Consider the following 26,868-nt stretch of genomic DNA (forward strand, 5'->3'; position numbering starts at 1 on the left):
CGCACTGATCTCTCAGGTCAGAAGCCCGGGAGGCATCCTTGTCCCTCACCGCCGCACTCCCACATCCAACCCAACCCAGAGGGGTCCTGGATCCACCTGCTTCTCTGTTTCCAGCCCTCTGGCCTGGTGCAGACTCTCAGCACCTTCCACCCAGCCCTTCTCCACCAATGACTTCACTGAGGGACCGTCGTGAGCCTTACAGGTGCAGGCCAGATGGTGACCCTCCCTGCTCCAGACCCTCTCCTAGGGCCCAAAGCTCTAAGGACAGAGACTAACCCCCCTGACGTGTTTTTGGCTGGCTTGCTCTTTGCTTCCTGTGCTCCAGCCACAGTAGCCAGCCTCTGGATTCTGTAGACATCTGTTGCTGGGCTGCCTCCTGCCCCAGAGCCTTTGCATATGTGGTGCCATCACACCCACCGCAGCACCCCTCCTGACCCCACCACCTCCTTCTTACTAAGTTATCTCTCTTCATCCAGTGACCCAATTAGGGAGACCTCACTGGGCCCCAAGGTCTAGGGCCGACTCCCTGGGACACCTGCCACTCAGAGCTGGGTTCCTTTGATCCATAGCTTTTATAGTTGCGATTACATGTTTATTTACGTGTTTCATTAATGTCTCTATCAGACATAAGCTCCCTGAGGGCAGGCACTGAATGCCCAGAACCCAGCAAAGTGCCTGCCATCTAAATATTGTGGAATGAATAATTCTGGATCCTTTCCTTGCCCAAACCAGACACTGTCCAAAGAGATGCCCTTCCTAGGGCTGGTGCAAGTAAGCACATGAGGATCTCCTTCACCCCTACTTAACCCTTAACCCAGGAACTCCAGCATCCCGGGTTTGCCAGGGGGAAGAACTGGTGGCTGATGTAGAAAGGGAAGACAGATGCCAGACATCTGTGGCCAAGGTTTATCTGTGGTGGAGTGAGGGGAGGTGGAGGAAGATCAGGTCAGGACAGGTGCCTCTGCCTCACCAACGCTGCCCCCTCAGTCTGTTTTGTTTTGTTTTTTCCTTAATTCAAGCTTCAAAGGAACCTTCATGTCTATCTTCTGAGCACTTCAACCAGACATCGGGTTGTGATGCAAGCTTGGCCTCCCGGCCTGCACCTCTCCCCCAGGAGCGGGAGCGCCCCATCAGGAGAGCCGCTGAGCTCCAGGACAGGATGGAGGCCCAGAGGTTCCGGAAGAATCTGAGAGAAAAGGAGGAGGGAGAGGGACTGTGTGGGTGGAGGGGTGGGACAATGAGGCAGAGGGAGCGGACAGAAGGGGAAAGCACAGAACTAAAAAAAGGAAGAAAAAGACATGAAGAGGAAAGAAGTTGGGGTGGAGGGGTAAAGGAGCAGGAAAAAGGGGGGAAAGGGAACGGAATAAGACAAGTATGGAACTGAACAGAACCAGAAAGGGGTAAAGAGCAAATCAATGAATTCGTGTCCCCAGCATGTACTGGGGGCCTGCTCTGTCCCCAGATATGGTGAAGGGCTAGGGACGCAATGAAGACCCTGACCCTGCCAGGTCTCCTGGGGAGCCCACGCTCCAGCAGGGAAGATGGGTGGTGACCCCTCCCTTGGGTTGGGAAGCCCCCCAGCGCCACAACGTCCCCATCCAGCACATTATTCTTGGTTTGGATCTGGCTGGAACCTGGGGAGGGCGGCTGGAGTGAGCCTGGGGAATCCAAGTGTCCCCAGGGGACTACACCCCAGCCCTGCTTTCATTCCAGCTCCTTCCCTGGCTCCTCTGCCTCTGGTCGACTTTCCCTTCGTGGACTGGGGTTCCCAGAGGATAGGGCAGGACCTGCCGGGACCAGAAAGCAGGACTTCTCTTCAGCAGCCTGGACTGAAGCCTCGCTCCTGAAGAGAAGAAAGGCCTGGATATGGATATTTAAAAGGAGGACAAAACAAAAAGGCAAAGGGGACCCAGGAAAAGAGCTCCAGAGTGGGAAGGGTGTGAAAGGAAGCAGAGCCCCACAGAAGCAAAAGAGGAGGGAGGCAGGGGACAGACAGACAGACAGGAGTGGGGTGGGGGAGTGCAGGGAAAGAGAGAAGGATGATTTGGCATTACTTGTTCTCCTCAGTTTCACACCTAAACTCCTTTCCCGGTCGTCTGCACTCTGACCCCATTTCCTGGCCTCCCACTCACTCCTCAGGCCACTCCACTCTGGCTTCCTCGCTCGCTTAAGGCACCAGTCGCCACCATGTTGATAAATCCAGTGAACGTTTTACTCCTTATCATCCCAACTCTCTCTGCGGCATGTATTTCCCCCTCCTGCCAGAACAATCCGCCCCTGCAGGCATGCCACCCACCATGCCTCTCTCGTCCTTGCCCTCCTACTTCTCCTGCCCCTGGGCAGGCTCCTCCGCCCCTGCCCAGCCCATCAACCCTGAGGGTCCTCAAGGCTCATATTAGCCCTTCATTGCTCCTCCACCATGATTTCTCCAAAGACAACTCCATCCACACCATCATCTGGGGCAGAGGGACCCTCATTTGTCCCTCCTCTGGACTCCATATCCAAACACCCAACCGTCTCCTCCACGTTTCTGACTGGATGTCTCATTGTCACCTAACACCCTCCATGGACAAACTTCACTCATCATCTTCCCTCTCAACCCGGGAGGGATGAAGAGTCAAGGGTAGTCTCAGGAGGCCAAAGGACTCCGGTTGAGACTGAAGCACAGAAAGAGCAGAGCTGTGCCTGGAAGCTAAAGAACTCAGCTAAAGATCAAAGGGCTGGAATGTGCAATGCTGAGGAAAGGCAGGAAGAAAGGACCCCCCACACCTGGAATCAGCCCCCAGATTCTGCCCCCAGGGACGGTCATCAGGCACCGCACTGGGCTCCATGACCTGACCAAGGTCCCCACTGCAGCTTCACTCTTAGACCCTTCCCTCCCTCTCCTCAACTGCTCTCCTAGGGATCCTCTCTCCATCACCAGCCGGGGGCCAGGGTGGGGCTTTCTGGAGGGTCATACTGGGGACGAAGGGTACTGGAAACTCGGCAGGGTCCAGAGCAGCTGCAAAGCTGAGCACCCCACCTGCCAGGTGCACCAACACCCGGGCGGCCTCTTCTCCCTGGTCCCACACCACAGAGTCCAGCCAGACTGGGGGCTTGAGGGGCTCCCAAGGGATGGGGGAACTAGGGAGCACAGGCCTGACCCCTCCCTCATGGAGGGAAGGCACTTGGGGAAATTTGGAGAGGGAGAGAACTCAGAGCTCAGCACTTTTCCTCTTTCTGTTTTTCTTCTTGAGGAATTTTTTTTCCCTAAGTCCTGATGACTTTACCATTGCTTGGGGGTTGGGGGGAGGAGATTTTGGCTTTTGCTCCCCCCATTCCAAATGCCGGACAAAGTCTTACATTCCATAAGAAGCCAGAGCTTCAAAGTTTCCTAAAGATGAGGTGGCAGTCTCCTCCCCTCTCCAGCCCCAGCTCCCTCCTTCCTCCCTCCCCCCAAGTCTCAATCAAGCCCAAGGAGGCCCAGCTAGGCTGGGAGGAGACCCCAAGCACATTCTTCCTCTCACTGTCATGCTGCAGAAATTAAAGACACATCTTTGGGCTGGGCAACCGCCAAGCATTTCAAGTTGAAAAGTGGCAGAGGAGGCCCTGGGCCTCAGCTCTGTGCCACGTGTAAAGGATGCTTGGAAACCCTCTGCCTGCAACCCTTGGGACACAGGTCTGACACTGGACATTGAGGGGTGGCTGTCACCCCACAACACACACACAAAGCCCACCTCCAGAACTCCAGGGGTCCCTGAACATCCTCCAGGACCTCAGGCCTGTGTAGCAACTCCCAGTCCACATCTCTGAGGCTTGATCTCTTCTCTAAGGCAGCAGGGGACAGCCTGAACAGGGAGTACACAGGGAGGGGGCTGTAGGCAGATCAAACTCAGCAAGCAGGGAGGTGGCAGGTAGCACCACCCCTCACCGAAAGCCTGTGACACCTCGCCCCAGACAACCACTCCAAAAGGTTGACCATTCTGAGGGTCAGGACCCTTGTGGCCTGTTAGGAAGGGGAAGCCCCTTGTCCCCAACCCATGCTGGGGGGGGGGGTGCTGCAGGAACTGCCATCTCAGCACCTCAGCCCCTGCCTGTCCTGCCCTGCAGTCGCTGGCACCAGGCGGGGACAGATCCTGCGCCACAAGTTGCTGCCACATGGTGGGGATAATTGATCAAGGCCCGTCCCTCTATTGCTGTCTCCAGCCCTGCCTCTCTGGAAACTCTATATTTTTGCTTTAATTATAGCCCCTGCAGTCTTCCTCCTCTGCCCCACCCGCACTGCTCTTCCTGGCTGCCCACAGGCCGGCCGACGTGGCTCCCTCCCCTTCTGTTCACTTGGTCTTTTTTTCCCTTTGCCTTCGTTGCACAAAACCAGCTGGGGGAGGGTGTGGAGAGGGGTGGGGGGAGGCGCTGGAATTTTGGATGGTTTGGGGGAGGCGGGACTCCCCGCTTCCACGTTTGCAGCTCTGGAGTGATGGGGGTAGGGGAGTTGTACAGGAGTGGCTGTAGTTTACAAGCTCTCCGAACAGACCCCCGTTGCTTCTCAAGCCCACAGATTTTGGCAGGACCAGGGGCCTGCACAGACTGGGGTTGGGGAAGAGCACTTCGGGAGGTTGATCATGGGGGAGGAAAGACACTGGCTTCTCGAGTCATCTCCCCAAATATAGCTTATTGTCCTTGGGTCCCAATCCCCTTTCAGGGTACAGGTGATTCTCTTCTGGTTCCAGGGGCAGATAGTAATGCCCTGGATTTTCAGGAAAGAAGTGGGGCAGTAGGAAACATTCTCTTAAACAAGGTCACTCACCCTTCCTTGCAATTCTATTCCAAACCCCCAAAGGCAAGTCTCCCCCAGACACTCAAATTTTTTCAATATGCCCTCAACCCTGCATCCAGGTACAACCAGAGTCGGAGCTTCATGCAGCTTCCAGAGGGAGCATGCTCTCGGGTCAAATGCTCTCCACCTGACTTCTCCCCAGCTGACTGCGCTGGATAGGAGGGTCTCTAACCAGGCCCTGGCCACAGCCACAACAGACCCTAACACAAGACTCTTTCTTAAGTTACAGGTGCTCAGAGCCCTTCCCGTGCAAACTCATCCCCTCTGGGGGGAATAGAAGAGTCCTAAAAAATCTGCCACTGCCAACCTGAAGCCCCTTACTCCACTCCAAAGCTCCCTTCTGGAGAGAACCACACAGTCCAATTTCTGACTGTGCCCCAGCCTCCCCACCCCATCTCTCTCAATCATGCCGGGGTTTAGGAGAGAGCATTTGAGTCTGTCTTGCAGCCTCAGGCATAGCAGAAGAATCGACATCCTCAAAATAACCCCCTCTTGCCAGCATTGCCCCCCAAGATCTGATTCTTAACGTCTATAAAGAAATCTCTAACTTGTTCCCCAAATGTTCCTAAGCTCCGTACCCCGACACACCAGAAGACAACCCTAAGGAGGTGCATTTTAATAACTCCCTGGTTCTCCTGTTTTAGAGAGGTCCTCAGCTGGCCTCTTCATACCCATCCCTCAGCTCACATCAAGGATGTCAGGAGCCTAATGTGGCGTGGCTAGGAGGGCCCTTTCCCATCACTCCCAATTCTTTCACCTTTGAAAGTTTCCCCACCCACCTCCCCAATTCCAGTTCCTCCAGAGTGGGGATCCCGGGAAGAGAGTCGAAGGGGCGCCCCTACCCACTCTTTAGCCCACCCTATACTGAAGACCTAGCCGCGCCCCGGCAGCAGCATCTCTGGCCCAGGCTGGGCTTGGGGGCTGGGGAGGCAGAGCTGAGAAGGGGGAAGATGTGCGGTGGATCCCTTCCTCTGCTTTCCCTCCTCCTCCCCCTCTGACTTCCAACTCCCAAATTGGGGGCCGGGCCAGGCAGCTCTGATTGGCTGGGGGACAGGCAGCAGGCTCCCCCTCTACCAGGGGCAGGGTTCCACCCCGCTCTCCATCAGGATAGTATAAAAGGGGCCCGGGCCGGTCGTCGGAGCAGACGGGAGTTTCTCCTCGGGGTCGGAGCAGGAGGCACGCGGAGTGTGAGGCCACGCATGAGCGGACGCTAACCCCCACCCCAGCCGCAAAGAGTCTACATGTCTAGGATCTAGACATGTTCAGCTTTGTGGACCTCCGGCTCCTGCTCCTCTTAGCGGCCACCGCCCTCCTGACGCACGGGCAAGAGGAGGGCCAAGACGTGGGCCAAGACGTGAGCCAAGACGAGGGCCAAGAAGAAGACAGTAAGTGTCAGACTTTGGGGAGTCCAGGCCTACTTGTTATCTTGCGCTGTTGCGTGTCCCAGGGGTCGGCGACTTAAACTGAAACTCGGGATGCTCCGAAGACTCAGGGATGGAAGGGAGATGGAGAAGGCTCTCTGCCTGGCGCTCTGGGAAAGAAGGCAGTGCGCCCTGGGTGGGGGCTGTAGATGAACGCCCCCCAAGAGAGGGAGGAGAGGGTGGAGCGCGGCGTGAGTTGGCTCAGGACGAAGACCCGAGCGCACACTGTGGAGTACAACGGCGAAAATGCAGGTCTGGGCGCACGGTGGAGGGAAAGTACGTCGAAGGTGGGATGGGGACGCCGAGCTGGGAATTTGGAGGCCAAGATGTAAAAGCGATCAGGAAGGCTGTGGGATGATTCATAAGGAAAGATTGTTTGCCCTCTCTGCAGGCTAGGCAGTGTTTCTCGGGCCGCGGGGGTGCGGGGCTAAGCGGGGAGGGGGCGTGGAGAGTGAACGGGTTGGAGGTTGAGAAACTTTGGCGCGGATTTGGCAGGGTGGGGTCCTGGCGCCCTCTGCTGTTAACACTGAGCACAGCGCCTTCCTATCCAGTGCTTCTCCGCGAAGGAGGTGGAGCGGAAAGACGGGTTATTGCCGGGTGTGAACCTCTCCTCTAGACCTGGAAAAAAATACTGGGGTCGGAGTAGCCCCAGTCTCTAAAAGTAGCCAGCTAGGGGGAGTTGGTTAGTGTTGCCCGCCACCTAGTGGCTGTCTGGGCAGTCGTTCTCGCGGTGGGCGTGGTTAACTATTACTATTTGAGGACTTTTGGGTTCTTTGGCTTAGGAGTGACCTAGAGTCACTAGTTGGCGTTGGGAAACGGGGGTTGTCCCCAAAAGAAGGCTTTTAGATGTCTGGGCCCTGGAGGTTAGGGCGTATCCTACTTTTGGAGTACTTATCAAATTTCTGGGAGGGACTCCATGCCAACGAGCCCCGCCCCCTCCTCTTAGCCCCGCCCACGCCATCCCACCTGCGAAGGGCTGGACCTCCCATCTCTCCTCCCATTCCTCCTGTCTCCACCCCAACCACGCCCCACAAGCCTGCCCTCCTGGTGCGTCCCCGCCTGTTCTCTCTCTCCACTCCCCACCCCCTACTCCCCCACCCAGTGACTTCGTATTTCACTTGGCTTCAGCGCCGCTGTGCTGGGGTTGGAGTTGGAAGCGACCCCGGTCTAAGGCTTTGTTTAAATTCCTGAAAACTGGAAAGAGTTACAGCCGCCTTGGCCAGGGGCCTCGGCGCTGTCACTGGCGCTGATGAGGAGCAGATGAGCTTCTAAGGATTTGGGGGGGAAAAAAAAGGAGGCGGTGAAAAATGGAAAATCTAAGTGTGTCTCTAAGACAGAGGGTAAGGGCTGATAGGGTCCCTGGAGTCCCGAGGTGGGGGCTCCGGCGCCGCTGACAGCCCCCACTCCTCCCCTCTTGCGCCAGTCCCACCAGTCACCTGCGTACAGAACGGCCTTAGGTACCAAGACCGAGACGTCTGGAAACCCGAGGTGTGCCGGATCTGTGTCTGCGACAATGGCAACGTGTTGTGCGATGACGTGATCTGCGACGACACCAAGAACTGTCCCGGTGCCACAATTCCCCCGGGCGAGTGCTGCCCCGTCTGCCCCACCGACGGAGGTACGGCTCCGGCCGGGGCTGGGGGAGCACGGGCCGTCTTGGGGGCCTCTGCCGCGGGGGCATCTGGAGCAAACCCTGCCCCTAACCCGCGTTCTGCTTCTCCTAGAATCACCTAAGGACGAAGAAACCACAGGAGTGGAGGTAATCCTCTGCCCTCCATTTTCGCCGCCGCCACCCCTACCCCCGACATTAACTCCCCACCACCCTCCCTCCACTAACCCGGCATCTTTTTTTTTCTCTCCACATCCCTATAGGGACCCAAAGGAGACACTGGCCCCCGGGGCCCAAAGGTAAGCGTTGGCCCCTCTCGTGTTGGGGGAGAAAGGTGGGCCCGGCGCCAGGCCTGCGCTCACCCAGCTCGCCCTCTCCCGCTGCAGGGCCCCGCTGGCCCCCCTGGCCGAGATGGCATCCCTGGACAGCCTGGACTTCCTGGGCCCCCCGGACCTCCCGGACCTCCCGGACCCCCTGGCCTCGGAGGAGTAAGTGGAGAGTCAAAACACTCGTGAAAGACCTTGCATGCCCCCTTCCCCGTCCACCTGTGTTATGTTTTTGGTTTTGGGGGGGGCAGATAGCATATTTTATATTTTGAAATAATTTCAAAGTTACAGAAAAGTTACAAGAACTCTCATGTACCCTTCACAGTTTGGCACATTTGCTTTATCTGCTTCTGTGTACAGATGTAATTGTAATTATGGCTATTTTTCTTTCTGTGCCATTTGTTTGAGAGTAAGCTGCTGACATGTCCATTCATTCCTAAATATTTCAGTGAATAGTTCCTGAGAACAAGAATATTCTCTTACGTGGTTACAGCACAATGGCTACGTTTAGGAAATTTAACACTGATACAACACAAGTACCAAACATACAGTCCATATTCAAATTTCACTAATGTCCCTATAATGTCTTTTGTAACATTTTTTTTTTGCTGATCCAGGATTTGGCTCAGGATCATAAATTGCATTTAATTGTCATGTCTCTGGTTTCCTTTAATCTGGAACATTTCTCCAGACTTTCTTTGCCTTTTAAAGCACTGAAGTTTTTTGAAGAGGCCAGTTGCTTTGTAGACTGTCCCTCAGTTTGGGTTTGTCGGGTGTATCCTCGTAATTAGATTTGGGGGATGCATTTTTGGCAGGAAAATCTCCTAAGTGATATTGTGCTTAGCATCATATCAGGAGGCACGTGATGTTAGTGTGTCCTATTATTGGGGACGTCTTCTGCCTTCAACTCATTGCTTTCTCATGTGCTGTCTTGTGTTTTCTAGAACTTTGCTCCCCAGATGTCTTACGGCTATGATGAGAAATCAACTGGAGGCTTGTCCGTGCCTGGCCCCATGGTGAGTCACTGGGAGACAGAGCTGATAAAAAAGGACTGGATGGAGATCCAGACAAGCTGGTGCAGTGATGGCATATCAGGGTGGCATAGATAACTTGGAAAGTCAAGGCGACCTTTGCGACCTGCAAGTCCATAGAGTATACAAGACACCTGGGGGGTCCCAACAGGAACCAATAGGAGAGAACAAGACTACACTCAGGTTGTGCTTCCCTAAAGAGGTTTCACTCTCCTTCCCTTTCTTGTCCTGCTGTAGGGTCCTTCTGGTCCTCGTGGTCTCCCTGGCCCCCCTGGCGCACCTGTGAGTATCCAGGATGTCTTCATACACTGCCTCAGACTTTAGTCTTTTGGAGGGAGGATTGGGACAAGGGCAGGGTAGGTGCTTCAGGGTCTTGGTGAGATGGGGAAAGGTTGGCAGGACCTGCCTTCTAACCCCACCCCTCTCTCGTTGTTCTCCAGGGTCCCCAAGGTTTCCAAGGTCCCCCTGGAGAGCCTGGAGAGCCTGGAGCTTCAGTAAGTACCCCCAGCTTGTACACTCTCTCTGCAAATACACACTCCCTCTACAAATACATAATTCTATTGAAGGACCCCCCAGTCTTGGGTCTTCCTTACCTCTTTCTTCCAATCCCAGCCTTCTCCTTCTTTTTTCCTTATCCTGGCAATTCTAACCTCCTTTATTTCTGTCTCCTCTAGGGTCCTATGGGTCCCCGCGGCCCCCCTGGCCCCCCTGGCAAGAATGGAGATGATGTAAGTAGCCCAGGCAAGAAGACACCATCCGACTCCCACCACCTCCATGGGCCAGGTCCCTGTTATCTCCACCCCAGTGGCCCACCACCTTTGGGGTGCTACACAGAGAAAGGAGGGCAAGTTCTCCCTGATGCACAGCACTGCCCTTAGACAATGACCTTTGCGCTTCATGGGATGTTTCTCCATCTCCCCAGTGGGGGTGACTGTCCCTCCCCCCACCCCAACCACCTGAAAGCAATCCCACCCCCATCTCTCAGAGCAAATGACTTCCTTAGGCTTAACTGCTCTGGGCACCTCAGATTTGCTTTTCATATGGTGAAATTAAAATGCTAGTGACAGAAATGTTTTAAAAATTCCTTTGGAGTGACTCCAAATTCACAAACAAGGATCTCGTGGTAGATTTAAACTGCACTCTAAATTCAAAGATAAGATTCTGGGCCACTAAACCTGACCTTCAACAATCCCTAGAAGACTCAGCCTTCCACACTTGTCCAGCCCCGGAGGCATGGACACCATAGCCTTCTCTCTCCCTTGCAGGGTGAAGCCGGAAAGCCTGGTCGCCCTGGTGAGCGTGGGCCCCCTGGACCTCAGGTGAGCCAGATGTGCGGCCGGCCTCAGGTTTTGCTGCATTTGGGCTTCTTTGGGGAGCACTGGACAACAGTGGTGTCCTCTAATGGCCTTGCCTTTTCCCTCCTTTTTTTTTTTTTCCCTCTCCAGGGTGCTCGGGGATTGCCTGGAACAGCTGGCCTCCCTGGAATGAAGGGACACAGAGTGAGTCCCCTAAGCTCCCAAAGTCCTAGCATCCCACCATTCCAGCCCCTTCCCCAAAGGGTCCTGGTGTGTGCCATGATGGATGGCAGCTACAGAACTCCCAAGAAATAGAGAATAAACATCCAGAAGAACTTTCCTCCATTGGGAAAGAAATCCCAGTTAAGGGATTAGGGGAGATCTTGGACCAGTTGAGGTTATGTCTAGCTCAAAACAGAGGGGTGACTCTAGTAACTTCCTAAGGCTTCTTCTTAGGTCTGGGTGGGTGGCAAGGTGGCCCAGCCCCTCCATAGGGTCTCACCTTGGCCCTCCTTCCTGTCTTAGGGCTTTAGTGGCTTGGATGGTGCCAAGGGAGATTCTGGCCCTGCTGGTCCCAAGGTAAGAGGCTGTCTAAATGTTGCAGTCCTCCACCACACCCCACCCCCGTCCCACCATGAACAAATTCCTAACTCTGTTCTCTGCTCCATAGGGTGAGCCTGGTAGTCCCGGTGAAAATGGAGCTCCTGGTCAGATGGTGAGTGTGTCCAGTTCTAGAAGGAAGAGAGGGAGAAAGGGGAGTTGGGGAGAAAGGGTTTGTATCCCTCCTCACCTGGCTTCTCTTGGTTTTGTCGTCAGGGCCCCCGCGGTCTGCCTGGTGAGAGAGGTCGCCCTGGAGCCTCTGGCCCTGCTGTAAGTACTCAGGCCTCTCGAGTGATTCCTGGGCTCTGGAAGGGGGTCCCCGGGAACTACAAGGAGGGCCCAGCGCTCAGGGGACGTAACTGGGGCTTCCCCTCTCTCCTACAGGGTGCTCGTGGAAATGATGGTGCTACAGGAGCTGCTGGCCCCCCTGTGAGTATGGCGCCTGACCTCAGTGCCTGCGAGTGCGGAGGGGTCTCAGTGTCCCCTTAGGGTTGGCACCGGGGGCAGGCTATGATGGTCTGAAGCCCCTTCTGTCCCAGGGTGTGGCTTGCAGCTGCCCCCTTCCTTCTTGCTGACATCTCCATTTCATTCACAGGGTCCCACTGGCCCTGCTGGTCCTCCTGGATTCCCTGGTGCTGTTGGTGCTAAGGTGAGACCCTCGCCCTCTGAGCACAGTTCCCACGGGCCAAGGGGTAGATGTCTCCCTACTCCCAAACCAGAGGGACCCGGAATGGCATGAGAGAAGCCCCTGCCCCAACACCTTTGTCCTGGGCTCCCCTTGATCTTGGAGTCCTGATTCTGGTCTCCTGTCCCTTCCCTCCATCCCCCCACCATCCGAAGGTGAGGTTGGCCTCCAACAGTAGCTCCTGACATGTCCTTCCTTCTGATCCAGGGCGAAGCTGGTCCCCAAGGAGCTCGAGGCTCTGAAGGTCCCCAGGGTGTTCGTGGTGAGCCTGGCCCCCCTGGCCCCGCTGGTGCTGCTGGCCCTGCTGTAAGTGTCACCTCTTTGGTGCCCCTGTGTCCCTTCCAGCTCAGAGTCCTTGCCTGTCACTCACCCTTCTCTCTCTGTGCCACAGGGAAACCCTGGTGCTGATGGACAGCCTGGTGCTAAAGGTGCCAATGTAAGTATCCTGCATGTTTCAGAGCTGGCCCTGATGCCCACCTCCCACCTGCCCCCTGCCCAACTCCTGGGCTTATCCTGTTCTGCCCCCCACAGGGTGCTCCTGGTATTGCTGGTGCTCCTGGCTTCCCTGGAGCCCGAGGCCCCTCTGGACCCCAAGGCCCCAGCGGCCCTCCTGGTCCCAAGGGTAACAGTGTAAGTACCATGTTCACTTCTGCCCCTCCCCATGCCAGCGCTGGCTCCAGCGTGGCCCTTGTCTGGGGAGCATGAAGGTCCAGGCCAGCTGAGCACCCCCAACTCCCCACTCATCCTCTCTCCCCCCACACAGGGTGAACCTGGTGCTCCCGGCAACAAAGGAGATACTGGCGCCAAGGGAGAGCCTGTAAGTCCCTGCAGCCCAGCCGCCTCCCTGGGAGTCCCTTGAGGGAGATCCGAGGAGGACCAGGAGCCCCTGGTGCTGGAAGCCCGGCCTCAAGCCAGCTCTGGAGCTGGCACCAGGGTGGCCCCTCACTGTAGGCTGCCTCCTCCTCTCTGCCCTTTCCAGGGCCCTACAGGTATTCAAGGTCCCCCTGGCCCTGCCGGAGAAGAAGGAAAGCGAGGAGCCCGAGGTGAACCCGGTCCCACTGGCCTGCCCGGCCCCCCTGGCGAGCGTGTAAGTGCCCTCTTCTCTGCCCCTGGTGCCAGGCTGGTGCCCGCGAGTCTGAGCTCATTGGCCTCTCCTTCTGCAGGGTGGCCCTGGTAGCCGTGGTTTCCCTGGAGCAGACGGTGTTGCTGGTCCCAAGGTAACCTTTCTTCATAGCCGGGAGGCTGACGCCGCCGTTTCCCCTCCACCTATGGTCAACTGCCTCCCACTCCACCCTAGCCATTTGTGCTTCATGCCGCGGCTGCAGAACTGTCTTCACACTCAGTCGCACCTTGACCTTCCCACCCCACACCAAGCCCCGACAAGCTCTCCCCAATTCTGCCCCCATGGGAGGAATAAGATGCTAGCCTATGGTGTAGGGCCCAGACTTGAGACCCTGATTGTTCCTGTGCCTCCCCCAACTAGGGTCCCGCTGGTGAACGTGGTTCTCCTGGCCCTGCTGGCCCCAAAGGTTCTCCTGGTGAAGCCGGTCGCCCTGGTGAAGCTGGTCTGCCTGGTGCCAAGGTGAGACCCCAGCCCTCCCCCCAGCTTGGGAAGGCCAAGGACCCTGCCCACCCTGTGCGAGGTCCAGGCTGAGATGCCCTGGAGCCGACCGTGGATCTGCCCTCTGGGGGGCCCCCACCCCAGCCTCCACCCTCCTACCCCTGTCTCCCTTCTCCCCACCCACTCACTCTTCTCTGCCTCCCTTTTAGGGTCTGACTGGAAGCCCTGGCAGCCCTGGTCCTGATGGCAAAACCGGCCCCACTGTAAGTTCTCCCCCTCTGGCCCTCCCACAGTCCTGACCACCCGCCCCCAGCCCTCATCTCTGCTCTTGTGCCTTCCACTCCCAGGGACCTGCTGGTCAAGATGGTCGCCCTGGCCCCCCCGGCCCCCCTGGTGCCCGTGGTCAGGCTGGTGTGATGGGATTCCCTGGACCTAAAGGTGCTGCTGTGAGTATTCAGTGAGGAACATCACAGAGCCAGAGACAGACATGTCCAGAAGGCAAAGAGTCCTGGGCCCTGCATACACCTCTGCTGTGATTTGCTGTGTGGCCTCAGGCCAGTCACTGCCCCTCTCTGGGCCTCAGTTCTCCTATCCATAAATGAAACCCCTCTCCTGGCTCCACTCATGTTGCTTTATCCTTGGACATAATTAATGTTGGTGCCCCCCACAGGGATAGAATGGGCCTTTCATATGATAGTCACCCCCAAATCCTCATGGGTTCTTTGAGGTTCAGAAGGACCTCAAAATACTGGAGGAGGTGAAGGCCCTTTGCAGCTCACGGCCCTGCGGGCATATGGCAGAAAGAAGGAAGGGGAGAGGGTGGACAGAGGAGCCTGAAGGGGCATGTGGTCTGGCCAAGAGGGCTCTGCAGTAGGAACCAGCAAAGGCCAGTCACCAGGGCAGGAGCTGGCAGAAGCTTTTGGTAAGAAAGCTCCTTAAAAAGATTCCACCCAGTAAACAGGAGGGGCCCAGGAGTCCGGTTTCCCATGTCAGCTGCCTCAACCCTGACTTTCTTTCCCTACAGGGAGAGCCAGGCAAAGCTGGGGAGCGAGGTGTTCCCGGGCCCCCCGGCGCTGTTGTAAGTATCTCCTTTCATTCCTTGATCCCTTTCTGCCCCTACCTGTGACCTGTCCCCCTCCTTGCAAGAGGGGTCACCAGGCCCTCAGGAGCCCAGCAGGGTCTGCCTGTGCCTGCCTCGGTGCTCCACCTGCGCCCTCTTCCTCCAGCCGGCCCCCACCTCACCACCCTGAGCTCTTCTTTGCTGTCTGCCCACAGGGTCCTGCTGGCAAAGACGGAGAAGCTGGAGCCCAGGGAGCCCCTGGCCCTGCTGTAAGTGTCTCTGACAGGAAGGCCTGGGGACGGGGCACTGTGCAGCAGCGAAGGGGAGACAGCCCCGGCCCTCCTCTCCCGGGCTTTCCTGTGACTGCAGCGTTCTCTCCATGACAGGGTCCCGCTGGCGAAAGAGGTGAACAGGGCCCTGCCGGCTCCCCCGGGTTCCAGGTAAGGCAGCAGGCCTGCGGGGGGCTCAGGTGAAGGTGTGCATTCCCTTTCCTTCTCTCCCAGATTCCAGTCACTCTCTCTTCCCTCCCCCATTTCCCACCTACAGGGTCTCCCTGGCCCCGCTGGTCCTTCTGGTGAAGCAGGCAAACCCGGTGAACAGGTAAGAGGTAGCAGCTGAGCAGAGAGGTGGGGAATGCGGGGAGTAGAGGGAAAGAGGCCAGCCCCCCTAGCTAATCAGGCAATCATCAGCTAGAGGGATCAGGAGTAGACACCTGGAAGGACTTCCCATCATGAAGGGAGCTACGCAGAGGGAAGCTGGGAGCTGCCCCTCTGCATGCTGTGCTCTGGAAGGAGCTGCATGCCCCTAGCTCAGAGGACTTCTTTTTAGAGAAGGGATTCTCTGTGATGTGACTTCCCTCAACTGAAAGTTTGGGGAGGAGGTTCGTCTTTGACGCATCCTAAGGTGAAGTAAAGGGATAATCCCAGCTCAGTGTTGAGAAGGGGTTGGACTCTAACCACAGACCTCGAGGGCCGGCCCCCAAGAGGAGGAGGGGGGTGCTTTCCAGTGGGGAGGGCCAAGGTGGACTTTGCTAACTGTCTGTCCCTCCCTCCCCCTTAGGGTGTTCCTGGAGACCTCGGTGCCCCTGGCCCCTCTGGTGCAAGAGTAAGTAGAGCCTTTTGCTGCTCCCATCGAGAAGCTGGAGCTGGGCCCTGTCTCCGGAACTGCCGTCATGCGCCCTGTCCTTCCTTCCCCTCTAGGGCGAGAGAGGTTTCCCTGGTGAGCGTGGTGTGCAAGGTCCTCCAGGTCCTGCTGGTCCCCGTGGTTCCAATGGTGCCCCTGGCAATGATGGTGCTAAGGTGAGGGCAGCACACAGACCAGGTCTCACCCCTGCTGCAGCAGGGGACACCTGTGACCAGAGCCACCTGGGTCAGGGAAGGGTCATGGGACATGACTGGGGAGGGGTCCACATGGAGCCTGAGGTTCTGGGCTGTGAGCCTTTCCTCATAGCTGATGCCTGTCTTTGGCCTTAGAACCAGGCCTGGGAGACAAGAAGGGGCTCAGGGCTGTGACCCACTCGTGGGACCCCAGGCCTCATTCCAGGCACCTTGGTTGTCATCCAGGGTGATGCTGGTGCTCCCGGAGCCCCCGGTAGCCAGGGCGCCCCTGGCCTTCAGGGAATGCCTGGCGAACGAGGTGCAGCTGGCCTTCCAGGCCCTAAGGGTGACAGAGTAAGTGCAGCCCCCTCCCCTGAGCCATGTGGGATTCCCATCTCCCTGCTTTGGATCCCTCGGCCTCTCTTTCTCTTCCCTGGGATCACTCCCTCTTTTTAATCCTCCCTTCTGCCCACCTGGCCTCTTTGCTGATGAATCCTCCTCCTATGGTCCAGGGTCCTCCCTCCCCATGAGCTACCATGGCAACTAGATGTGGGGCCTCTCCTCCCTTACTCATCCCTCTCCGAAAGGCAGACGCTTCTTAGCCCAGCTTCCACCAGAATCCCACACAGACACTTTTTCCCCTGAAAGATCTTAAGTCCTCAGCACAGGTGGGGACAGAGCTGGGGAGGGGTCCAGACACAAGCAGGATGCTACGGCTCACCTCCTTGCTCTGCACTGGAAGTCTCAGGCTTTCCCATGTCGTTAGGGCGATGCTGGTCCTAAAGGTGCTGATGGTTCTCCTGGCAAAGATGGCGTCCGAGGTCTGACTGGCCCCATTGGTCCTCCTGGCCCCGCTGGTGCCACTGGTGACAAGGTGAGGTGGCTGCCTCCCCACCTTCTTCCCTAAAACACACCTTCCCCAGCAAGCCTGGGCATGGCTCTGCAGGGGGGCAGGTCCTGCCATTCTAAGTTGGCAACCTGGGAGCTGGGGAGACCAGAAGGGAAGGGAGGTGCACCTGGGTGTATTCAGGGTGCATCTGCTGGGAATATTCAGGGTGCACCCCTGACCCTGAGCCTCTTGCCCCCACTCTCAGGGTGAAAGTGGTCCTAGCGGCCCTGCTGGTCCCACTGGAGCTCGTGGTGCCCCCGTAAGTATAGAAGACCTGGTTAAGGCCCAGCTCTCCCCCTGGGCTTCCTCCCCCTTTGCCCCCACATCCTCTGCCCTGGGGACTGCTCCTCAGGGCACCTCCTCCTCCTCTACTCTACCTCACTCCACCTTCCCCGTGTCAGGGCCTCTCTCCAGTTTGCTCCTTTTCTTCTAGGGAGACCGTGGTGAGCCTGGTCCCCCTGGCCCTGCTGGCTTCGCTGGCCCCCCTGTAAGTACCAAGGCCCCTTTAATTTTCCATCACTAGCTGGGTCCCAGGACCTTGGGGGACTGGATGAGGACAGAGACATGGCCTGAGCTGGGGAAGGAGAAGGCAAAGGGCCTGTGTCCCGTTTGAGTTACTGCCCTTCCCCAGCCCTGTGGAGCCACCCGACTCCCTACCCTGTCATAGCCCTCTCCACGCTCACCACCCTCCCTCCTCCCCCAGGGTGCTGATGGCCAACCTGGTGCTAAAGGTGAACCTGGCGATGCTGGTGCTAAGGGCGATGCCGGTCCCCCTGGCCCCGCTGGCGCTGCTGGCCCCCCTGGCCCAATTGTGAGTATCTCATCCTCTGGGCCCCAAGCTGCAGGCAGGCCTGGACCCAGGACTGGCCTGGCCTTGACGCCTCTCTGCTCTTCTACAGGGTAACGTTGGTGCTCCTGGACCCAAAGGTGCTCGTGGCAGTGCCGGTCCCCCCGTGAGTATCTCCCTGCCCCGTGCTGGGACTCTCTCCAGCCCATCTTTGGAGGTGGGGCAGCCAGGCTGTTAGGGGGCTCTTCTCCTGACTTCTTCATCCTCTTCTGCCAGGGTGCTACTGGCTTCCCTGGTGCTGCTGGCCGAGTCGGTCCCCCCGGCCCCTCTGTAAGTACCGGTGGCACATGCTCTTGGGGGTGGAGGCCACAGGCTTTCAAGAGGGTGGTGGGCCCATCTGAGGTTTCAGTGGTGCTCCAGAATCCACTGGAATCTAACAGCCCCTCTTCTCCCCATCCAGGGAAATTCTGGACCCCCTGGCCCTCCTGGCCCTGTTGGCAAAGAAGGCGGCAAAGGCCCCCGTGGTGAGACTGGCCCCGCTGGACGTCCCGGAGAAGTCGGCCCCCCTGGTCCCCCTGGCCCTACTGGCGAGAAAGGATCTCCTGGTGCTGATGGACCTGCTGTAAGTGCGAGCTCCGTAGGGGTCCGGGGCAGGGGCCTGGTCCCCAGCCTCTGTGAGGCACCTCACCCCCGTCTGCCTCGTACAGGGTGCTCCCGGAACTCCTGGACCTCAGGGCATTGCTGGACAGCGTGGTGTGGTCGGCCTGCCCGGTCAGCGAGGAGAAAGAGGCTTCCCTGGTCTTCCTGGCCCCTCCGTGAGTGCCCTTTACTTTGGGGGTCCTAAGAACCGTCACAGGACTTGGAGGGTACAGGGTGGGGGTGAGGGCGCCAGCGATGACAGATGTGAGATGTGGTAGATGAGCCATGGGCCCTGGGGCCCTTCCCTGCCCCACCTCTGGCCTGATTCCTTCTTCTGCCTTAGGGTGAACCTGGCAAACAAGGTCCTTCTGGATCAAGTGGTGAACGTGGTCCTCCTGGTCCCATGGGCCCCCCTGGATTGGCTGGACCCCCTGGCGAGTCTGGACGTGAGGTGAGCGGTCAGCAGCCCCATGCCAGTAACATGGCCATTTTGGCCTTTGCCTGAGCAGCCCCCCTCCCCCGGCTGTCACTCACCGCTCCCTTCTCTCTATAGGGATCTCCTGGTGCTGAAGGCTCCCCCGGAAGAGATGGCTCTCCTGGCCCCAAGGTGAGACAGCTGCACCCCAGAGCCACAGCCCGCCTGCCACTCCCTGCCCCGGCCTGGCCCCTTCAGCTGGGGCTTAATCATTTCCCCGCTCTTCGCCTCCTAGGGTGACCGTGGTGAGACAGGCCCTGCTGGACCCCCTGGTGCTCCTGGAGCTCCTGGTGCCCCTGGCCCCGTCGGCCCTGCTGGCAAGAATGGCGATCGTGGTGAGACTGTAAGTAGCTGAGCGCCAGCCTGCTGCTTCTGGTCAGGCCAGGGACTCCCCAGGCCTGCCTCGGGACCTGCAGGTTGAGATCTGACTTCTCCCAGGCTGGGGGAGGAGAGGACATCTTACAATATGTCCTCCCTGAAAAGACTGAGCCACAGCTCCGCCTCAAGGCCCTTCTCAGATGGTGCCCCATCTCCCTTGAGGAATGGGTTTGTCCCCAGGCACTTGCCCAGCTCACATGAAGCCTCGACTCACAGGAAGTTTCGTCTGGGGCTCAGGAGAGATGGACGTGGTGGGAAAGAAGGACCTGGCCAAGGGATGGTCTCACCCTGTCGCTAGGCTGTAGCAGGTTCTAATGCTCTCTCTGCTCTCCCCAGGGTCCTGCTGGTCCTGCTGGTCCCATTGGCCCTGTTGGTGCCCGTGGCCCTTCTGTAAGTGCTCCGCTCTGGCCTGCATGTCCTCAGAACCCTTGTCCAGATGTGGACTGTACCCTACTCAGTGCTAGTGGACCTTCCATTGACAGCCTGTCCCCTCCCCTTTTCTAGGGACCTCAAGGCCCACGTGGTGACAAGGGTGAGACAGGCGAACAGGGTGACAGAGGCATAAAGGGTCACCGTGGCTTCTCTGGTCTCCAGGGTCCCCCTGGCCCTCCTGTAAGTATGCTCAGCCTCAACTTGGCCCCCTGCTGCCACTGAGCCTTCTGTCATCACCTCCCCAACAAGCCTCGCTGTACCATGGTGGGGGGGACTCTTTGCCTCAGTTTCCCCTGTGGATAGTCATTCTTACCCCTTCCTAGTGGGTACTGGGGTCTGACAATCCACGGGCATTTCCAAGGGACTTCAGAGAGGGTGAGGAGTGCACGAAGAGGGATTGTGGGAGGAGTGTCAACCAGTGGACACCTTGGAACTGCATGACCAGAGTAAGGAGGCAGGACAGGCTTCTGGCAGCGTTTGTCCCACACAAGGCCTGAATTGCCCTTGCATTTGTCCTTCAGGGCTCTCCTGGTGAACAAGGTCCCTCCGGAGCCTCTGGTCCTGCTGGTCCCCGTGTAAGTCATGCCTTCTACCCATGTCCTCTTCCTGGGCCCCAAGCCCAGGCTCACCTCAGGGCCCTTTGCCTGGGACATGGGTGTCTCTCACCAATCTGGGGAAGTGTCCAGGGGGCAGGGGTGGGGAAGGGAAGGAGAGTCCCAGACATTCTTACCTGTCCCCAGCTTCACCCTCCCTGCTCCCTCCTCCCACACAATGTTTCCTGGCCAGGCCATGGGAATGAGCAAGAATGAGGCCATGCTGCCAGAGCCCGGCAGAGAGGTGGTGGGCTTCTCCGCCAGAGTTCGGGTGGTCCTGTGGTTTCTAGCAGGTTTTCTCCAACCATCTTCCCCCTTGCAGGGTCCCCCCGGCTCTGCTGGTTCTCCTGGCAAAGATGGACTCAACGGTCTCCCAGGCCCCATCGGCCCCCCTGGTCCTCGTGGTCGCACTGGCGATGCTGGTCCTGTGGTATGTAGCCCCCAGCCCGCCTGCCTGCGGCCCTCCAGTCCTGAGAGCGCCGGCAACGGGTAATCCCGCTCTCTCCTCCCTCTCTGTGCAGGGTCCCCCGGGTCCTCCTGGGCCGCCTGGTCCCCCTGGTCCTCCCAGCGGCGGTTTCGACTTCAGCTTCCTGCCCCAGCCACCTCAAGAGAAGGCTCACGACGGCGGCCGCTACTACCGGGCTGATGATGCCAATGTGGTCCGTGATCGTGACCTCGAGGTGGACACCACCCTCAAGAGCCTGAGCCAGCAGATCGAGAACATCCGGAGCCCCGAAGGCAGCCGCAAAAACCCTGCCCGCACCTGCCGTGACCTCAAGATGTGCCACTCCAACTGGAAGAGCGGTGAGGGACTGCCCCAGCCACACCCCCGCCTCTTCCTCCTCTTCCTGCCTGTGTCACAGCTGAGCAGTCGGGGCCCCCGGACCCACTGGGGTCCCCCACCACACCTCCACTGACTCCATCTTACCCTGCCCCACACAGGAGAATACTGGATTGATCCCAACCAAGGCTGCAACCTGGATGCCATCAAGGTCTTCTGCAATATGGAGACAGGGGAGACCTGCGTGTATCCCACTCAGCCCAGCGTGGCCCGGAAGAACTGGTACATCAGCAAGAACCCCAAGGACAAGAGGCACGTCTGGTACGGCGAGAGCATGAGCGGAGGATTCCAGGTACGTGAGCTGGATCCTGGAGCCACTCTTACTAGATGGGCTGGCCGGGGCTTAGAAGGGGCACGAGGGAAGGTCCTGGGTGGGCTTGGCCTCTGCCAGTGTGACAGGGAGAGCTGGGCTGGGAGGCAGGGGTCCTGGGTCCCTGATAACGGCTCAGACACAAGATGCCATAGGAGGCAAGTGGTAATACCTCTGGATGGGGGGTTCACTGGGATGCCCTCAGAGGACTCCAGGGAGGGCCAGGACTAGAGGCTCCAGCACGGTCTCTCACTCCTCACCCTCTTCATCCTGGACAGTTTGAGTATGGCGGCCAGGGCTCCGATCCTGCCGATGTGGCCATCCAGCTGACTTTCCTGCGCCTGATGTCCACCGAGGCCTCCCAGAACATCACCTACCACTGCAAGAACAGCGTGGCCTACATGGACCAGCAGACTGGCAACCTCAAGAAGGCCCTGCTCCTCCAGGGCTCCAACGAGATCGAGATCCGGGCCGAGGGCAACAGCCGCTTTACTTACAGCGTCACCTACGACGGCTGCACGGTGAGTCCCAGGGCAGAGCCACTCTGTGGGCTTTGGCTTTCCTGACAGGCCACAGTTCCCGTCACCCCATCGCCCCCACATGGTGACACCCTCTCCCATTGTCTCCCCTTAACCCCAGAGTCACACCGGAGTTTGGGGCAAGACAGTAATCGAATACAAAACCACCAAGACCTCCCGCTTGCCCATCATCGATGTGGCCCCATTGGACATTGGCGCCCCCAACCAGGAATTCGGCTTCGACGTTGGCTCTGTCTGCTTCCTGTAAACTCCCTCCACCCCAACCTGGCTCCCTCCCACCCAGCCCACTTGCCCCTGACCCTGGAAACAGACAAACAACCCAAACTGAACCCCTCAAAAAGCCAAAAAATGGGAGACAATTTCACATGGACTTTGGAAAATATTTTTTTCCTTTGCCTTCATCTCTCAAACTTAGTTTTTATCTTTGACCAACTGAACATGACCAAAAACCAAAAGCACATCAACCTTTTACCAAAAAAAAAAAAAAAAAAAGAATAAATAAATAACTTTTTAAAAAAGGAAGCTTGGTCCACTTGCTTGAAGACCCATGTGGGGGTAAGTCCTTTTCTGCCCGTTGGGCTTATGACACCCCAATGCTGCCCTTTCTGCTCTTTTCTCCATCCCTCCTTGGGGGACCCCCCTCCACTATTCCCCAAATCTAAGTCTCCCCAAAAGACACAAGAAACAATGCATTGTCTGCCCAGCAACTAAAGGCAATGCTTAAACACCCAGTGGTCCCCAAGCTCCCAGCCCACTCCCCTCACTCAGCACCCCCAAACTCTTGGGGGACCTGGGGTTTTCAGACTGCTGAAGACGCCTTACCATCTGGTATCGCCATGGCCCCTGCACCATACCCCTCTTCGGTTTTGATGGGCATGCCAGGGGACCACTGCCCCTGGAGGAGAATCAGGAGGGGCCAGGACAGATCGGAAACATTGGATTCGGGGCGGCACATGGACCCCCACGCAGCCTGCAGCGGGGCTAGGTGGGAGAGACTGCTCTGTTCCTCATGTAACTGTGTTGCTGAAAGACTACCTCTTCCTGTCTTTATATGTCAGCGGGGCAACTGCGTGGGGGCGGGGATGGGGGCAGGGTGGAAGGGGCGCCCCATTTTATATCAAAGGTGCTACATCTCTGTGATGGGGTGGGGTGGGGAGGGAATCACTGGTGCTATGGAAGTCGAGATGCCCCTCCACCCCCCAGGCCAGCAAATGTTCCTTTTTGTTCAAAGTCTTTTTTTATTCTTTGTTTTTTTTTCCCTTGTGGATGGGGACTCATGTGAATTTTCTGAAGGTGCTATGTAACATGGGGGGAGAGAGTGCCATGGTCTAGATGGTGCCACATCCTTTCCACCCTCTCTCCACCTCTGCGGCCGCCTCCGCCTCCTCAGGCCTCTCTCCCCCTCTCCTCTGACCCTCTCCTCAGCTGCACCCCACCATCACGGCCTCTCTCATCGTCTCTCCTGTGTCCTCTCTCTGCCCCAGTGTCAGAGCACAACTTCCCAAAGCACAAAGCGGTTTTCCCCCTAGGGGTGGGAGGAAGCAAGACTCTGTACCTATTTTGTATGTGTATAATAATTTGAGATGTTTTTAATTATTTTGATTGCTGGAATAAAGCATGTGGAAATGACCCAAACATATTTGCAGTGGCCTCCTAATTTCCTTCCTTGGAGCCTGGGGTGGGAGACCTGGGAGAGGGAGCTCTGAGTGGGTGGGTGGGCTCTCCTGTTTCTGGCCCCTTTCCTCCCCCTACCCTGCCCCCCTCTACCAGCACCCTCCATGATCTCTCCCCCTTCCTCTCGCCTTTTTTATGCTTTAATCCTTTTCCTTTTCTCTCTCATGCAATCTTCCTTCCAAAGGCTCTTTTCCCTTACAGTGCCATACAGCAACCCACTCCTGCAGCAACACACATGCACGCACTGCCTCTGGGCCGCTGGGAGTCCCAGCCTGGGGAAGGGAGGTAGGGCTGGGAGCCCCGCAGCAGGGCCTCTCCCCAAGCAAACAGGCAGGGCCATCCCGCCTCCCCTCTGTTTCCACCCTCTCTGAGCTCCTCCAAAGGAGCAACAAGCAGTGGAGCACAGAGGGGTTGGAGAGCCTGCCCTGAGGGCCTGCCAGGAGACCCAGAGGAAGGAAGGCCTCCGGCTCAGTCTCCTGGGCTCCCAGGGGAGGGGGCAAGCCGGCCCAGCCCTCAGGAGAGTCTGTCCTGGGGCCTTGGAGAGCTGCTGTCTGGCCCGGCCCAGGCACACACAGGCTGCTAGCCGGAAGGCGACAGGCCCTGCCCCTATGGAACGTGTACGGGGTCTCCCTCAGCCCTCCAAGTTCCCGTGACACCAGACCTCCTGGCTGTGGGGTGCCGGGGAGGTCCTTTTGCCCAGACCCTGCCTCCTGCCCATTCCTTACCCCTTTTAAAATGCTTGTTTCCTCTTCCTCCTTCTTTCCCCTTTCTTTTCCCCTTGCCCTCAGCCTGCCTGAGAACCTGAGGTGCCCGGAGGAAAGGCAACGAGCAGCTCCCCAGTCCCAGGGAAAGGGAACAGTGGTGAGCGGTCACCAGGACATAGAGGAGTCAGAGAGTCCAAAGTCTGGAGCAGAGCAGGTACCCAGAGACCTGGAGGCAGGGAGAAGTTGACAGCTGTCACCCCTCCCACCCAGGGTCTCAGGGCCTAAGCCTCAAAGGCAGGAAAGGCACACGTCCCTCTGTCTGGTCTACAGAGAGATGGGCAAGTCTACAGAGGCCATCATCTGCAAATGCTGTGGCTGTCATTAAGTAGTCATGGCTATTAATTATAGCCTTTAATAATTCATCGTCAGTGCTTCTAGCACAATTGGGACAATGTAGAAAGGGAATTAGTCTAGAGAAGTTAAGAAATGATGACAATAATGAAAGTTTATTCATGTGTAAATAACCCAAAGTTAAGTGGTGATCCACTGATTAACCACTGATTGATTGGTGATGGCTCCCTGACACCACCAGGTAACCCCCATCTACCTGGACCTTGAGCCCCTGGGGCCCCTGGCCTTCTCAGCCCCATCCCCACCTGCCCCCACAGGACATCCAAGGCTCTATCTGGCCACCACCTACCTGTCATTCTCACAGTCCCCTCCTTTGCCCATAACTGTCACACCAGCCAAAAAAGGTGGCTGCAGTTCCTGTATATGCACCACACTTTCCATTTCCAGGCCTTTCTTTTTGCCTTTTCCTCTGCCCTAATCTCTGCTTGCTCCACCCCGTACCCTCAGGACCATGCTCAAACCTCTCCTGTCCCCTCTTTCTCCTGCCCAGCCCTGGCTGAATGTGCCCCTTCTGAGTTTCCAAAGCTCTTCAAAATTAATCTTGGCCTTAATACCAGACACTGTTGCCATCTTATGCTGTCACGTTTTCACCCTGTTATTCCTTCCAGGCCTAGCAGAGTTGGCCATGGTCAGAAGCCAGGTGCTGCAATGCTGGGCGGGCAAGGGGGCCATGCACAGATACTGGGAGACTAATGAGAGAGGACAAAAGACAGAGAGGCAGTCCTTCTAGGTGAGAGTGCAGAGCTGTGTGCCTTCATGAACAGGCGTGAGCAGGAGAGGGGAAGAGCAAGTGAAAACAAGCCTCCGGTCTGGTGGTCGGGGAGCAGACAGCGGTGGGAGGCCCTCAGCCAGCGCTTCCTGCAGCTACGACGTGTGCTCTGTCTGTGCCTTCTGATACGGTAGCCACTACCCACATGTGGCTCTGGAGCACTTGACATGTGGATCAATTGTACATTTTATTTAACTATAATTAATGTTAATAGCTACATGTGGCTAGTGGCTACCATATTGGGCAACGCAGCTCCAAGCAAAGGAGTGAATACGCCTCTCACTACATATGTGCAAATCTACACATGGGATCACGAATGTGTGTCTGTGTGGGCATGCACATATGAGGGCACATGAGGTGACACTGCATGTCAGGGCTATGGTGGTGGCAGACTGTGTGACAGTGGCCCTCTGTGCAACTCAGTGCCTGTTCACATGGTGTGAGGCCAGAATGTGGTTTCAGTGTGTGTGCAGGACAGAAGGGGAGGGGGACAAAGGGGCCATTGTACTACATTCCCGACTCAAGCCCTCCTCTCCGCTGACATCACGGCTGCCCTAAATACAGCTGCCCAGACCTGCTCCCCCAGACCCTGGCTGCCCTCTGCACGGTGGCACAGCACCGCTGTTCCAGCACTGCTCCATGGGGCTCACCTTTGTCTTCTCTGTAGGAGATAAGCTGTGTTCCTGTGCCTGAGTTTTTAGTCAAATCCAGATGGAAAATTCTAGAGAAGAAGGAGGTCTCTTGGATTTTTTATTTTTGCTGCTCTCAGAATCCTGGGACCCTGCTGTGGTGTGAATCCAGCTCCTGGCAGGATCTTCTACCACCACAACATGGCGGATTTTCCCTCCTTTTCTCCCCAACTCCTAATTCTCAGCTTCCAAGACGTCCCTGGGTGGAGCTGGGTGAAGTCGAGGAGGTGAGAGGTTGAGAGGGAGCTTCCAGGCTGGAGAGTGGGGGCCTCAGGAGCGGGGGCGTGTGGGGCTGTGTGTGGAACAGGAGCAAGTGAGGGGCTGCTCAGAGCCAGGACCCCCAGGGAGGAGGCACGGTGGCCGTGAGTGGGGGAGGCCATGTGAGTGGGTGGCAGGTCCAAGCCAGCTGTCCCTGGCTCTCGTCCCTGGGCAAGAATGTCTCACTCTCTGGGTGCCCACCCACTCATGAACAAACATGCCTGTATTCAAAGGGGTCCTACACCCCTGTGGTGTGTTGGGGATGGGTGGGGGTCTGTAAATGTGGGGAGAGCTTCCCCACACACGGCAGCAGAAAAGATGTTGAGTGAACTAGGAACACATGGGTCTAGCATTTGGGACATGTGTGTGCATAGGCACAACAGGGGCCCTAAGATGGTCTGTCTGTATGACTGACGATGAACAGGCAGGTGGAGCGGGGAGGAGGGTGAGAAAAATGAGGAGAGGCTGGGTGTGGGGGGGCCCACCAGAAAAGCCTGGGCCAGCGGAGCATGCGTGCAGGTGAGCAGCAGCACCTCGGTGTCCCCTTCCTGGCGTGCTCCAGAGGGTACCAAGCGGAGCTGGGGGATGTCCACAGACCAGGAGGCAAGACCCTGGAAGAAAGATGGCCCTTGTCTAGGAGGGTACCTGGATACCTACACACACACAGATTTCAAGGCTTTGTAGAGGATGCTCATGGCAAGGCCCGGAGGGAGGTAAGTATGAAGGCGCTGGAAAGAGTGAGGTTTTCTCTGCCTATGAC

At 57.5% G+C, this 26,868-nt stretch overlaps 1 protein-coding gene and 1 long non-coding RNA gene across 2 annotated transcripts; one reads left to right on the plus strand and one right to left on the minus strand.

Annotated features, from left to right (window-relative positions):
• Nucleotides 1-1,048: 1,048 nt before the first annotated feature.
• Nucleotides 1,049-4,143, minus strand: LOC130683691 (uncharacterized). The gene is made up of 3 exons (XR_008997575.1): nucleotides 4,062-4,143; nucleotides 3,717-3,827; nucleotides 1,049-1,186 (listed from the first exon to the last, which is right to left on the minus strand). It is a non-coding gene; the product is annotated as an uncharacterized LOC130683691 (long non-coding RNA).
• Nucleotides 4,144-5,961: 1,818 nt separating this feature from the next.
• On the plus strand, nucleotides 5,962-23,238 carry COL1A1 (collagen type I alpha 1 chain). The gene is made up of 51 exons (XM_036879615.2): nucleotides 5,962-6,201; nucleotides 7,661-7,855; nucleotides 7,962-7,996; nucleotides 8,110-8,145; nucleotides 8,233-8,334; nucleotides 9,117-9,188; nucleotides 9,441-9,485; nucleotides 9,644-9,697; nucleotides 9,878-9,931; nucleotides 10,469-10,522; nucleotides 10,649-10,702; nucleotides 11,024-11,077; nucleotides 11,169-11,213; nucleotides 11,315-11,368; nucleotides 11,483-11,527; nucleotides 11,694-11,747; nucleotides 11,991-12,089; nucleotides 12,175-12,219; nucleotides 12,315-12,413; nucleotides 12,547-12,600; nucleotides 12,763-12,870; nucleotides 12,947-13,000; nucleotides 13,267-13,365; nucleotides 13,554-13,607; nucleotides 13,692-13,790; nucleotides 14,369-14,422; nucleotides 14,620-14,673; nucleotides 14,791-14,844; nucleotides 14,951-15,004; nucleotides 15,464-15,508; nucleotides 15,604-15,702; nucleotides 15,967-16,074; nucleotides 16,487-16,594; nucleotides 16,815-16,868; nucleotides 17,043-17,096; nucleotides 17,313-17,420; nucleotides 17,509-17,562; nucleotides 17,673-17,726; nucleotides 17,857-18,018; nucleotides 18,104-18,211; nucleotides 18,379-18,486; nucleotides 18,589-18,642; nucleotides 18,746-18,853; nucleotides 19,225-19,278; nucleotides 19,393-19,500; nucleotides 19,842-19,895; nucleotides 20,236-20,343; nucleotides 20,435-20,717; nucleotides 20,856-21,046; nucleotides 21,343-21,585; nucleotides 21,704-23,238. Exons 1-51 carry the CDS (start codon nucleotides 6,075-6,077, stop codon nucleotides 21,848-21,850), a joined length of 4,419 nt encoding a protein of 1,472 aa, XP_036735510.2. The 5' UTR covers nucleotides 5,962-6,074; the 3' UTR covers nucleotides 21,851-23,238.
• Nucleotides 23,239-26,868: the final 3,630 nt, after the last annotated feature.

The sequence above is a fragment of the Manis pentadactyla genome, chromosome 4 (genome assembly GCF_030020395.1).
Source record: "Manis pentadactyla isolate mManPen7 chromosome 4, mManPen7.hap1, whole genome shotgun sequence".
Classification (NCBI taxonomy): domain Eukaryota; kingdom Metazoa; phylum Chordata; class Mammalia; order Pholidota; family Manidae; genus Manis; species Manis pentadactyla.

Excerpts from the sequence above, each read along its gene's own strand:
- COL1A1 (XM_036879615.2), top strand. The coding sequence starts at position 6,075 with ATGTTCAGCTTTGTGGACCTCCGGCTCCTGCTCCTCTTAGCGGCCACC. Across the intron at positions 12,871-12,946 it reads CCGGCCCCCCTGGCGAGCGT|GGTGGCCCTGGTAGCCGTGG; the intron begins GTAAGTGCCCTC and ends CTCCTTCTGCAG. Across the intron at positions 15,703-15,966 it reads CTGGCAATGATGGTGCTAAG|GGTGATGCTGGTGCTCCCGG; the intron begins GTGAGGGCAGCA and ends GTTGTCATCCAG.